The sequence below is a fragment of the Diorhabda sublineata genome, chromosome 2 (genome assembly GCF_026230105.1).
Source record: "Diorhabda sublineata isolate icDioSubl1.1 chromosome 2, icDioSubl1.1, whole genome shotgun sequence".
Lineage (NCBI taxonomy): Eukaryota > Metazoa > Arthropoda > Insecta > Coleoptera > Chrysomelidae > Diorhabda > Diorhabda sublineata.
In genome coordinates this window covers 10097188-10110513 of record NC_079475.1, presented here as the reverse complement: position 1 = coordinate 10110513, position 13326 = coordinate 10097188, and the positions used below count along the sequence as shown (strand labels likewise).

At 33.5% G+C, this 13326-nt stretch overlaps 1 protein-coding gene across 1 annotated transcript; it reads left to right on the top strand.

Moving 5' to 3' along the window:
• The first annotated feature begins 6999 nt into the window (after positions 1 to 6999).
• On the top strand, positions 7000 to 11974 carry LOC130440593 (sentrin-specific protease 1-like). Its single transcript, XM_056773854.1, has 4 exons — positions 7000 to 7443; positions 7504 to 7796; positions 10330 to 10875; positions 11680 to 11974. The coding sequence occupies exons 1-4, from the start codon at positions 7000 to 7002 to the stop codon at positions 11972 to 11974; spliced, it is 1578 nt and encodes a 525-aa protein (XP_056629832.1).
• The last annotated feature ends 1352 nt before the right edge of the window (positions 11975 to 13326 follow it).

Here is a 13326-nt window from a genome sequence, read left to right as displayed (position 1 = left end):
GAATTTCTGATATTTATGAGCAAAACATCTATTTTCAGCAATCTTGCAAGAAGCTATTTTTTCAGTTATATCATGAGGAAGTTTGAGTGATGAAAATCAAAATAATAGTTTTTATGATCACCAATAAATTGGAAAATACAAGTGTCGTTTCGATTCAACAAAGTATGCTGTGTTAGAGGTGGGTTAATACAACTTTTGCAACCTATGAAAAACTAAGCGTTCATGAATAAAAACATAAATTCTTGGATCAAAATCCTCAATTGGTCTGGTGTTAATAGTTCATAAAAATGTTTTCGAGTTTACACATTAAATCAACTTACTACTTTGATAAAAATTTCATTTTAAAATTGGGCAATAATCATATCTCTGCATAAAGGAGGAGATGAAGATCAGGCATCGAACAATCGTCCATTTGTATTACTTCCTACGTTATATAAGATATTTTCCTCTTAAATAACGTTTACTACAGCCTAAAAAACCTTCACTCAACTGCTAGAACTTTCCTCTAACCGTTTGTGGTTCATGCACGATGAGGACCCTGTCCACTTTCGAAATTTGTTTTAATAGGTGTGGTCTTGCTCTACCTTATTTATCTGCCACTGTCCGCTCAACCTCTTGAGATTCTAAGAAAAATACTTGAAACTTCGTATTAGAAAAACAATTACATTTCGATTTTTCATATCATTAACTGGAAGAGAGACACTCTACGGATTGTTAATTTGCTTGGAAATCTACGGAAAAACGAAAATAACAAAAATTAAAGCTATTGAAGAGAGAATCAATGTTTGAAGCGTTTTCAATGGTGATCATAGTTTTAGATGGACTGTTTGAGGTACTTATTGCTGGGATGGATGAAATTACGTTCAGAATTTTAATTTTCTATCATTTTCATTGATACAGGAAAATGTTGATAATAGAAAAAACCCCAGTTTATTTTTTTAAATAATTAGGAACTCACATCTAGAAATATATGAATCTTGACGTTATTTTATTATAAATTGGAATATTTAATATATCCCTCGTTTCGCATTTCATATTTTTCCCGTGAAAATGTTTGCTTTCCATCCGATAAAGGATAAATAATGTATACGTACACAGCGAATAAAACAATGTCTCTGACACTATCGAAGTTATTTTATTTCAACACAAAGATGTATGGCAATCTTTTTGGAATGGAAGTGCATCTTTTGCAGGTTCTAGCCTGCCAAAATACGATAAAAGTTTGGAAGCAATACCAAAATATACTAAACACGCCGAGGAAACGATGATATATTCTTGCAGCTCTGCTCTTCTTGTTTCCGAATCACGAGTTGTTTATTCTAAACAGCATATTCATATACTACAACAGAGATGGTTGGAATATAATATTCGTTCTTGAAATTTTTCATTTGATTTTAAACTGAGCCGGGCTTTCCCAATTCGAGTTGTATGAAGAAAGTATGGGTAGAGAAATGTTTATATACTCAATACCAAAAAAAACCTGACAAATCATGTTATTCTTATTAAATGCTTATTTCCATCGATGTGTTGGTTTTTGAGGGCATTCTAGTTATTACAGAGAATTTAGGGGTTAAGTCCATTGAACTAATCCCTTCGGGATTAGTAAACAATTAGATAAAGCTTTTGATTTATTTATATTGAAATTACATGTCGGACCTATTCTAAAGTGTAAGTAGTTTTTCACACAATTAAATATCTTTAATTTATTAACCAAGCCTTCTTTATGATTAAGACAGACATGTTATTTTTATTTTGGTCCAGAATGATGATTCTTTAAAACGTTGACGAGCTGATGCCTTGGTCAGAGAAGTCCGGAGCATACGGAAAATTGCCGAAAATTTTGGGGTAGCGAAGTTTACCATTCACTACGCACTCTGGCGTTTCCGGGAGAGCGATAGCTACGATAGAAGGGCTTGTAGTGGGCGACCAAAGGCTACAACGACAGTAGAAGATCGATTTATTACGCTCTAGGTATTGGGAGATCAACTTTTAACGATTCCTGAGGTTCGAGTAAGACTTTAAGCATGAAATTTTATCAAAGCGATCCACGACAGGACCACAACTCCTGGAAATGCATCGAAGAGAAAGGCGATCAAGAGAACGATTTGCTTAATGTACCATTCGTGAATCACGGCCTTTTGAAAGGATATCAGCTATGATTTGAGATGGAATTGATTTGTACGCCCGGATTGAACTGATTTTCAAAAATAATGGGGATGTGACTGCTTGGAGGTACATTGAGGAAATCCATTTAGAAGCTGTGATCCCATTTGCCCTATTTATTGGTGAGCAATTAATTCTAATGCAGGATAATGCTGAATACTTGCAGCTAGTGGGAATCACAGTTTTGGACTGGTCTGCACGATCTCCTGATATGAATCCCAAAGAGTATTGATGGGATAGTTTAGTGAGTCGTGTTAGACAACGTCATCCTCTTCCTAGTGACTTGAATCAACTCCAAATTGCTCTTCGAGAAGAACGGACTGCTATGCTGGTGGAGTAAGTCCAAAATTCAATTTCTTCGATGCCTGATAGGGCGAGAGCTAATAAACCTAATAAAAATAAAGAATATTCTACATTTTTTGTAAATAATCAATAAAAATTGTCCAGTTTTGATAGATTTTGTTTAAATAACCAATAAATTAACCAATTTTTAACATATCCGGTTTTTTCGCTGCTGAATTTATTCAAAAAGCCACTGAAACAACGATTAAAAAATTGGTGGAGTAGAATGTAAGTTTTGGTGGATGCGACCACCAAAGTCAGGACGTTGGACATGAGAATTAATAGTAAAGATCCATTTAAGAAGAATTAATAACTTTTGAACTTGACAAAAACATAGACAAATTAAAAAATCCGTCAGCTGATCGTATTCACCCACAGATCTATCATGCTCGAAAGGATCATAAGATAAGACATCGACCCGATTAACTTGAAATGTTTCCGAACAATAATTAACGTGATACGGGTTAGTTTCCGGTTAACCCGTTTAAAGTTTTCGAAAGGTCCTATAATGAGTGGTACGTTTTTGAATTTACACCCTATACAGCCAAAAAGGATATACATTCCCTGGCCAAATTATTAGACGTACTGCTTCATGTAAAATATTAATTAACGAATGATATTGTACGATCCTATTTTTAAACATTTTTACATTATCCAATGCAAGATTGTCATGTCTCCTGTTTTTTAGAATTGCGATTTCACACATGAAATTTTTTCTAGGAGCTGGGTTTCGTTGATGATCGCCTCTTTAGTCACTTCCCTTTTCATCAGCTCTCACGCATTTTTAATTGGGCTCATATAGGGGTTATTACTCGGCCAAACTCACATAGAGATATTTTCTTCTGCAAAAAAGCTTTCCGAGACAAGTGACAGGTAGCTCCATCTTGCATCCCATTTGGAAACCATTCTTTGAGCTGCGGAATCAACCGATTTGTTAACTCATTTATCTTGTCTCATTTTTCCTTTTCTGACCAGATCATCACGATGTTTAATTGTTGGAACGGTGAAACAGTCAGTACGGTACTTTTTTTATGCAGAGCTTTATTAAGCAAAATTTCGAATGTGCTTTCGTTATTGAAAGAGATCAGTCAAAAATAGAAAAATATATAAACTTGTTTGTTTTCATTGCAGCTGTCGATTCGGGTTTCTTAGCTGGGTAACAAGCATTAAAATCCAATTCTCTCAATTTTTTTTCGAAAAGTACATTAAAATTTAATTTTCGACTTCCCCTGATTCATTTTTTTATACGTCGTAGACTATCTTCAGAAACATTCAATTTTCGAGATATTTCCAAGAAAATGTTTTCGTTTTCACTTTAGATTGTTAACTTGACTTAACTTTAACTTAACGCATTTTCTACCCATAATAAAATAGTCAAATTCTTTCTTCTTAAACACTGTATAGATAATATATTAATAACTGAGTAATACAACGCTGTAAAAAAAAACAAGTCACAGAAGCACGTCCGTACCTGAGGTGAATCAGGTACAGGTTTGCATTTATTAATACAGTGTTGCCATATGTTGAAAATAAATACAAATAGGTAATCTATAAATCAAATATAATAGTTTTAATATACAATAACGGTATAAAAACTCTCGAGAAACATGAAACATAAAATTCACAAAAAAATACAGTGCCTCTAATAATTTGCTTCAAATGTATATGTTAGTTAAGAAAGACTAGATCAGAGAGGTGGAATCAAATTTCAATTATCTAAAATAACGAAGAAATCGATACTCGGATATATATTTTATCGATTCGTTCAGCGAACTAAATATATCTCTCTTTTCATTAAAAAAATTCCGCGGAAAACGTAAAATATAATCCTAATTCCATTAAGTTCCAACCGTAAATCTTATTCGATAACCCTAAAAATATCATAATGAACAAGACATAGCTCTTTTCCTCATTTTTAGTGTGGCAAAAGCCTTCGGAATGCAATTAAATGTCTGTAGATAACTTCTTTATTCTTAGCATCGATTGCAGATATATTACTGTAAATGGCCCGTCCAATTTTATTCGATATCGCGAAATGTATAGCCGATTGAATGAAGCTTTTTCAGGATCTCACTTATTACATTTATTTCTAGCAGCGTCTACTGATCACAGCGATACCTACTGTCTTTTCACTTCCTCTTAGTAATAGAGGTGAAGCGAAGTATGTGGGATTCTGGATACGGGATATCAAATGAAACTAAGAGATACAAAATACGAAAACTTTGAATTATATAGAAAATGGAAATACCCCTTTAGTTGAAGTAAACGTATTCATAGATCACATTAAAATCGATTATTTATTTCCAATTTTTTATAATCAAGATAATGATTTCTCTAATTCATTGTCATTGGAAATAGCTGAGCTGTATCAGTATCTCTAACAGACTATTCTAACCACATCAAAACTTTGATCCAATCACGAAAAATACAATAAGTATTATCGCGAAAACAGCAGTTGCCTTTTAAAAATATTTTTTATCCTTAACTATAGAGGGTACAGAGAAGGGGAAGTATCTCTTGGCAAAAGTTGAAGAAGTGTCCAGCTGTATATGCTACATAACAGTTCAAATACCTTTCAAGAAGATACATGCCCAAGAGGTGATACATTGTTGGTTCAAGAAAACTATTTTAGCAGCTAAGAGATCGAAGTATATCTTAAGAAAGAGTTAGATGGGACCTTACATCAGCATATTTAGCATATCAAGCAAAAGCAACTGATAAGAAAAAGGTCTTCTGCAATCATTTCCACGTCATATGTGCACTTGACTTGAAGCAGGTTTCACTTTCCAACAAATAAGATGTTTTATTTGCGTCAACTTGCGACATATAATTCAACGTTACATAATTGCTCTTGATGAAAGTCCACGCGTTTTTGTGACCAGAATGCACTGCTGAAAAAGGTGCATATGAAATAGCATCTTACATTTTTGTTTTAAAAAGTATTCCAACAGAAGTCAAGCAAATTGTGCTTTGTACACTTGTCTGTATTTCTTCATTTTTGTAATATTTCATTATGTTATTGATCAACACCAAACATTGAAAACCATAGACCATGTGTTTGTTATGTGGACCATGCGCTAATAAAAAGAACAAAAAAGAAAACATCTATTGATATTTAACTACCCAGAACCTATTAACTAGTTAGATCGGCGAAAAAAATAAATTGGAAATTATGAATCAAGATTTTCTTCTTTTTCTGAACTTGTCTTAAGAACCGGACGCTTAACACCTAACCTGACTGCTTGATTATTTTTACTAAACTCATTACTTCCCTGTACATATTTGTTTTATAAATTCTTTTGAGATGCTTTATCAACAGGATTTTGAAGCTTGTGATTACTTAAAAGAGGTCTATAAACATTATAAAACTAGAATTACAAACTATCTTTCATGATCGCAAATTTCTAATTGCAATTAGCATTTTCAAACTAAATTAAACACGGTATGTCAAAAATTTGACGTTGTCTTCAGAGTTATATTTCAATCGAAGACATTTAGTTGGTTATGTTCCTATTTAGAATGGTGTCGCTCATATCTAAAGATTAAGACGTAAGTGATAACGTGATATTGATCTTGAATGTAATACTCTTAAACTTCCTGGCTACCGGCCTATTTATATGATTACTGAATATACATAACCTCAAATGTATATCTCATCTGTCAGACATTACTAAAATAATGTCAAAATCGTTGTTTGTTTACATCAGAATTTATATTTATCTTAATTTTTAATCGAAATTTTGACGGTCATGGGCAATTTTGTGGAAAAAATGTTATCCAAATTACAGCATTATTTCATAAGGTAAGCTTTTAAACTTTTAGAAGTGAAAATATTTATCGTATTTATCCAAAATGCTGCGAAGCTAGATCAGGCTTATAGCAATCCCACACTTAGATTCTATGGAAAGACAAATCTAATCAAATCTAATAGAAATGATGCTGTGTATAAAAAAATTACTACAGTTCATCATTGAACATAGTTATTGAATAAATACGCACTTATTATAACGATTAAACTTCGATAATCAGAACGCAATGTTGCCAGCTAGTTCATTCTTAAAAATAAGGAAATATCACTATAGGTATAAGATCGTAACTACAAGACGAATGCAGGAGAGCCTTTCAGTTTCAAATAACTTGGCAAAACTTGTGAGAAATTGAGGACTTTGCAGCAAGAACGACGCAGCTCCAGTTTTAATGAAAATCGGGGTTATGCGCTGTTTACAATGATCAAAATATTAGCTATCGTTTGGTGCAAGATCGACGCAGCTATGGTGATTGGGTATACTAAAGCATGTAATAATGGAGATGCGTCATACTGTATTTGGAGCAAGAAAAACGTAGCTCCGGAGCTACGTCGCTCTTGCCCCAAACGCGCATCGCATTTTGTTTTGACGTTTATTAGATATTTTAGTAGTTTAACTGTTTGCTTTAGTTTTCTACCTTTGCTATAATATTCTTAGTTGTTATTTTTGAGTTTATAACAAGTGTAATATGTTAGAGGAATTGGACAGTGAACCTGAACCTTTTAGTGGTAGTTCCAGTGATGAATATGTGGCAGATACAGCCGACAGTAGCACATCAAGCAGTGATAGTGATAGTTTGGAGGTTAGAAAAACAAACAGGAAGTCTGTAAATGAATCGCAGTGGGTTCGAAATAAGAAAAAGAGACTTTTGGCTACTGGAGCAAGACATCTTAATAGTGTGAATAAAATGGTCGGTCCTAGAGTGGTTGGCGAAGACTGTAAATGCAAATTTAAATGTTTCGAAAACTTTGATGAACAGGAGAGAACGCAGATCTTAAATAAATTTAATGAAATTGGCGAGAAAGTAATGCAGGATACTTTTCTTGTAGGCCTAATAAGTACGTCAGAAGTAACCAGAAAACGTCCTAAGACAGGAAATGGTCGGCAACGAAACATTTCCCATAAATACATGGTAAGTATTTACTCACCTTTCAATTTATTTTCTGAAATAATCCATTTTTTTTAATTCCAGATTCGTATTGGTTCAAAATCCCACCGAGTATGCAAAAAAGCATTTGGTGCGGTTCATGGTATATCATCTAAAAGAATTGATCGCTTGTCAACTTTCTTAAAATTTAACGACGCTATCACATCTCCTAAGGATGGTCGTGGAAAGCATCACACTAGATCCAACATGATCCCCCCAGAAATCGTTGAGCAAGTAGATAGCAATATTTGCAGTTTTCCCAAGAGATCGTCTCATTACAGTCGTCAAAAAAGTAATAATAAAATGTATCTTTCACCGGAATTAAATGTCAAGAAGCTGTATGAATTATATCTAGAAAAATATGAAAAAGATATGTTTGATATATATGGCCTAAAAGAAAAAACATCTTTTCCGTCCGAAAGTGACTTACGACTTCTACTTTAGATATTTCAAGGCTAATTTTAATATTTCGTTTGGCAGCCCTCGGTCCGACACTTGCAAGACTTGCGACGAATATGAAAATATGATGAATATGAAGAATTAAACCAAATTAAAACTTCTGAACAGCTCCATGTAAGCAGAGCTCAAGTATTCTTTGATGCACTCAAAGAAAAAACATAAGAAGCTAAAAATAATCCCGAGATAGAAGTACTCTGCTTTGATCATCAACAGAATGCACCTTTACGTATAAAGTCCCTTCAGGAGATGCATTTTATCTTAGGCAGTTATGGGTTTTTAATTTCTGCATTTATTGAGCCAAAACAGGAATTTCGCATTTTTACATGTATGATGAAACCACTGGCAAAAAGACACCCAATGAAACCATTAGCTTCCTAGATCATTATTTAAAAAATATAATGTCCAAGGATGTGAATACATCTTCTCAGACAACTGAGCTGCTCAAAACATGAACGGAAGCCTAGTACAATATCTATTCACTTTGGCCCAAACTAAACAGTTTCAGTCGATTCTTCATTGATATCCTGAACCTGGCCACTCCTTCTTGCCATGTGACAGGTCATTTGGGGTTGTAGAAAAAGCATTACGAAAAATCGAACGAATATTTACTCCTCAAGAATATATGACACATTATGACAAATGCAGCAGAAACTTTGAAGTGGTCCCAGTAGAACAAAACATGATTTTTGACTTAAATTAAATTAAATTATTTAAAGCCACATTTTATGAAAACAGTCATCAACCAGCATAGACAGAAATTTGCGATAAGTAAATACAAACTTATTTTATATGAAGCAAACAGTGGAATCCAGTGCAGCGAGTTTTGTAATGTACCTATCTATAGTACATTCAATATTCAACGTTCTACGTTAGATACCAATACGGCACCAAATCAACTGTATAAAGAAAAAATGCCATTGAAAAAAGTAAAATATGACAACGTAATGGTGCTGGCAAATCAATACGTGCCAAAAAACGACCTATCTTACTATGAAAAATTAACTTTTGCTCAGGGGAACACAGGTAGTGACGTTGAAATGACCAAGGACGAACAAACTATTGAATAGTATTAGATTCTATGACTTATTATCATTGTTTTTGTCTAATGAGTAACATTGAATAAAGTTTATGTAATAAATATATACAAATTTTGCGTTCAAATGTAATTTTAGCTCTTTCATTATTGCAGACACGCACACTTTTTGAAGTTTTGGTGCAAGAATGACGTAGATCCATTAAAAAACAACTTTTTATTTGCTTTAAAATATTATATTTTTAGAATATTTTCGGTATTTGTAATTGTTGAGGTACGTGCTTTTGGCAGTTTAAAACGTAAAAGTGGTATCTAATAAACTATGGCGCATAAAAGTTTTTTTTTTATTTTCTCAAAATCGACTTTTATGGAGCTGCGTCATTCTTGCTGCGGAGTCCTCAATTGAACGAAAGTTTCGTCGTTATTATTTCAACAACTTCGTTGCAATGCTCATCGATCGATGATTCAGAAGTGGTATCGTTGATGAAATATCAAGAAAGTGAAAAAACATCAATCAAAAAAATTGTCGTTGCAATTTGAATTTGAGGTTTACGATTACAGTTGAAAATTAGATATTTCTGGTGAAATCCTGCAAGATGAGTCCAAATCTGTTAGAGAAGCGGCATGGAAATTCAGTATTAAGGTGTGTTTAGAACACGAAGACCTATGCTGCTGTGTCGAACGTCCCGATGATGTAGATGCAAGTAAAGACGTGAAAACGAAGTCAGATATTGTTGTTGGATCCACAGAATTACGTACATGTTCAGAAATGTAAAACTGCAAAACAAGTATGTAGTAGGTCTATTTAAAGATCTGATAAATACTACACTGGAGTCAAGCAATGGTGTCAATGATGGGTGGCTTGGCACTTTGATGTTAGCAAGCTTACCGGAAGAGTATAAGCCTATGATGATGGGGTTAGAGAGTTCTGGTATTCAAATCAGTGCTGATGCCGTTGAATTGAATCAAAACTCATACAAGAGATTAATATATCAGAGTCAACCGCTTTCTACATAAACACTGAAAAAACAAGAAATAAGATATGTAGAGTTTATATCGTTGTAAGTGCCAAGGTGTATTGGTTTGGGAATTCCACAATGTCCTCCTGAATTGAATACAATGAATTCATTTTTTTTGGGATATCTCAAAAGCTAAGATATGCTGCACCGGTAAATATAAAGAAGGGAATCATCGATATAATGAATTTCCATTGTGACGCTCTAAGACAGAATCTTGGAAAGCTCCTCCAAGTCCTTAGATTGCGTAGAATCGTTTATATCAATTCTTTCTGTTTTACGAAGGTGCACTTTATGACTGCATTTCAAAAATATTGATATTTATGAGTGAATCAACCTAATATTCATTTTTTTCTTTGTAAGGATAAGTCGCCAGAGAAAACTGTTAGATGAAAAGAAAAAGGGAATTGAGTATTTCAGAGAATGTGCCGATAAATATGGAGATATGCAAATGGAAGAAATTAATCGTAAGATGAATGGATCTTTCCAAATTGTTGATGGGGTATTAGATATGAAAGATCCGGTGGATATGCCTCAACTTACTCACATTCAACTACAAATGGTGAATGATGCTTTCGTGGGGGATCCAAGCGAAGTCATCACCGAGAAATTTAGCTTGAGCATAACGAGACGAGATCTATTAACTTTGGCAGATCTCAATTGGTTAAACGATGAAGTTATTAATTTTTATATGAATATGATCATTGAAAGGGGAGAGAATCCGAAATGGCCCAAAGCTTACGCATTTAATACATTCTTTTATCCAAAGCTATTGAGAGATGGTTACCATTCGTTAAGAAGATGGACCAAGAAAGTTGATATTTTTGAAAATGCTCTCATATGTATTCCTATACACTTAGGCTTCCATTGGTGTATGGCCATTATTGATTTGCGAACCAAATATATCAGGTAAGTATTTTCTTTTGGATATGAATGAACAGTTGTACCAATTTTGCTTGAAATTTGTGGGGAAGCAGGAAAAACGCATAGGATACTTTTCATTCTGTGAGATATAACGCATCTCCGCTGAAATAGTGTCATAAGTCGAAAAAAAAAAACAAAATATCGAGTAATCAATTTATTTTTCCACTTTTCGGATGATTTCACAAAAACTGACATATTTTCCGCAATAACAACTATTCTCATGAAGTTAATTAGGATGAATTTTTCAAGTTTTTTAGCACTAATAATACAATGAAAGAGTTTTTCTTCAAATTTTTTGAGTTGTGACACTATTTGAGTGTAGGTGCGATATGTATAAAGGAAAGTCGTGCATGAAACTTGGTATAACAAAACACAAAAAACAGAAAAACGAGAAATTAATCAGTCAAAATATCATCATAGCTTCTAGCCGTTAATTTTTTAAAAATGATATAACAAAACGCAGCTCACAGATAAACACAATTTTATCTATGGTTGAGTATGATTTGAAATTTGAGAATTGACGTTGTTGATGTGTTTGTTTCGAGTTTCTACTAACTCATCGTGCCGATATTATCACTAACAATACCGAAAAAATGATCGCATCTTTTTTGACATTGCGAATGAAACAACTGAAGAACAAGAAATTGCTCATGAAGAGCGCCGCTTTAGTATGACTCGACTTCGAGCAAAGCGAGTTAGTCCACGAAACAGAATGAAATTTATCACACTAATAAATCATCCCATGTAAGATGATAAGTCGAATACTGATATTTCTGTATTATATTACAGATATTATGACAGTACTGGAAACAGCAACAATACATGTTTGAAAGTTTTGAAAAAGTACTTAGAAGATGAGCACCTTGATAAGAAGAAATGTCCTCTCTATACGACCGATTTCAAATTGGAAAACTTAAAAGATATACCTCAGCAATCGAATGGAAATGATTGCGGTATATTCACATGTACTTACGCAGAATTTATAACAAGAGATGCTAAAATTAGGTTTGACCAAGAACACATACCATATTTAAGGAAGAAAATGGCAGTAGAACTACTAGCAGGTGAACTATTGGTTAAGTGAATATTTTTTTTTGTATTCAATGAAATTTTCTTTGTTATCGATTACGATAGTAACGTTATCAGCTTAAAATTATAAATTATATTTAGTGAAAATAACAAGTTTTGTCATTTTGATGTAGTATGTACAGAAAATATTTGAAGAAGAACGTTAGAATATCCTAGATATAGATCAACTATCCTAGTTTGACTCTTTGGTTATCCTTGCATCAAAAAGACAGAAAGAAAGGGAGAGTGATTGGATACATAGAATGATTCCTTCGCCCTCTTCCTTGAGGTAATGTCACCTCAGTGAGATAGACGCTAGCTAAGCGCGGTGACCACAGCTACACTCAGGTGCGACGGAGGTGATAATTTCATAAACTAAAAAAGTATTTTGAAACAGCTCCTCACACTGCCAATCTCTTCTGTTATGAGTATGGTGCCTCAAGCGTTCGGTATACCTTTTGGCTTCTGACGAGTTACCAGAAGCCAAATCATACATCAAATGTATATTTGCATATTCACCATTCATTCTACCACATCGAAACTTTAAATACGATGTGATAGTTATTGATGACAGGTTTTGAAAAGATTGACGCTTCTAATTTTTTCTTCAAGCCAGTAATATGATCTCCCATAGTATTAGTACAAATGTTTCTTTATTAATAAGTTGTACAAAAAATGTTTGATTCTGTTTCAATATCTCCTGTAAGTATTTTCAATAAATAATTACAATTTATGATAATTTTCTTCAGAATGTCTCTTTATGATAAACGATTTCTTTGGCATGTTTAACGATCTAATTTATGTCTCTTAAGCCATAAATTTTATCGAGTTAAAAAATCGATTAAAAAATTAATTTTTGTGAAAGTTGTGGATTGTAAACCTTTGGGTCCCTTGCCTTCTTATGGTAGTGTAAAATTCCTTCGGAAATAGTTAGGCAAACACAACCTCTACAATCACCACAGCCCCAGCCCTGCAGAGGAGGTATTCCCATATCAGGGCCTACTCCAACAAACCCCACTCCTTACAAAAATCGTCCTTATCCTACCGAACTTTAACCAAAGAATCTCTCTCTCCATTTAAATGCCTATTACTCAGAAATAAGAGATTTCAAATCGATGAATGTAATATAACATTCTCCTCCCTGTTTTATTTTTTTTTTCTAGCTGCATCCTTAATATGTATATGTTTTTTTCCTCTTTACTACTACTATATTCCTCATCAATCTCGTATATGTTATATTGCTCTGAAGTTTTTGCACATTAGATCATCTCCTTTTTAATGTAATGGTATTAATTCCTTTCATTCTCGAATTCTTCTTCTCTTGTCAATCCCCTACCTCTACAGCTGAATTTTTCTTCAAAAAATTCC

Coding starts and splice junctions, on each gene's coding strand:
- LOC130440593 (XM_056773854.1), top strand. CDS start 7,000: ATGTTAGAGGAATTGGACAGTGAACCTGAACCTTTTAGTGGTAGTTCC. Junction 7,797..10,329: donor GAATTAAATGTCAAGAAGCT/GTATGAATTATA, acceptor TTTCTTTGTAAG/GATAAGTCGCCAGAGAAAAC. Junction 10,876..11,679: donor TTGCGAACCAAATATATCAG/GTAAGTATTTTC, acceptor ATTATATTACAG/ATATTATGACAGTACTGGAA.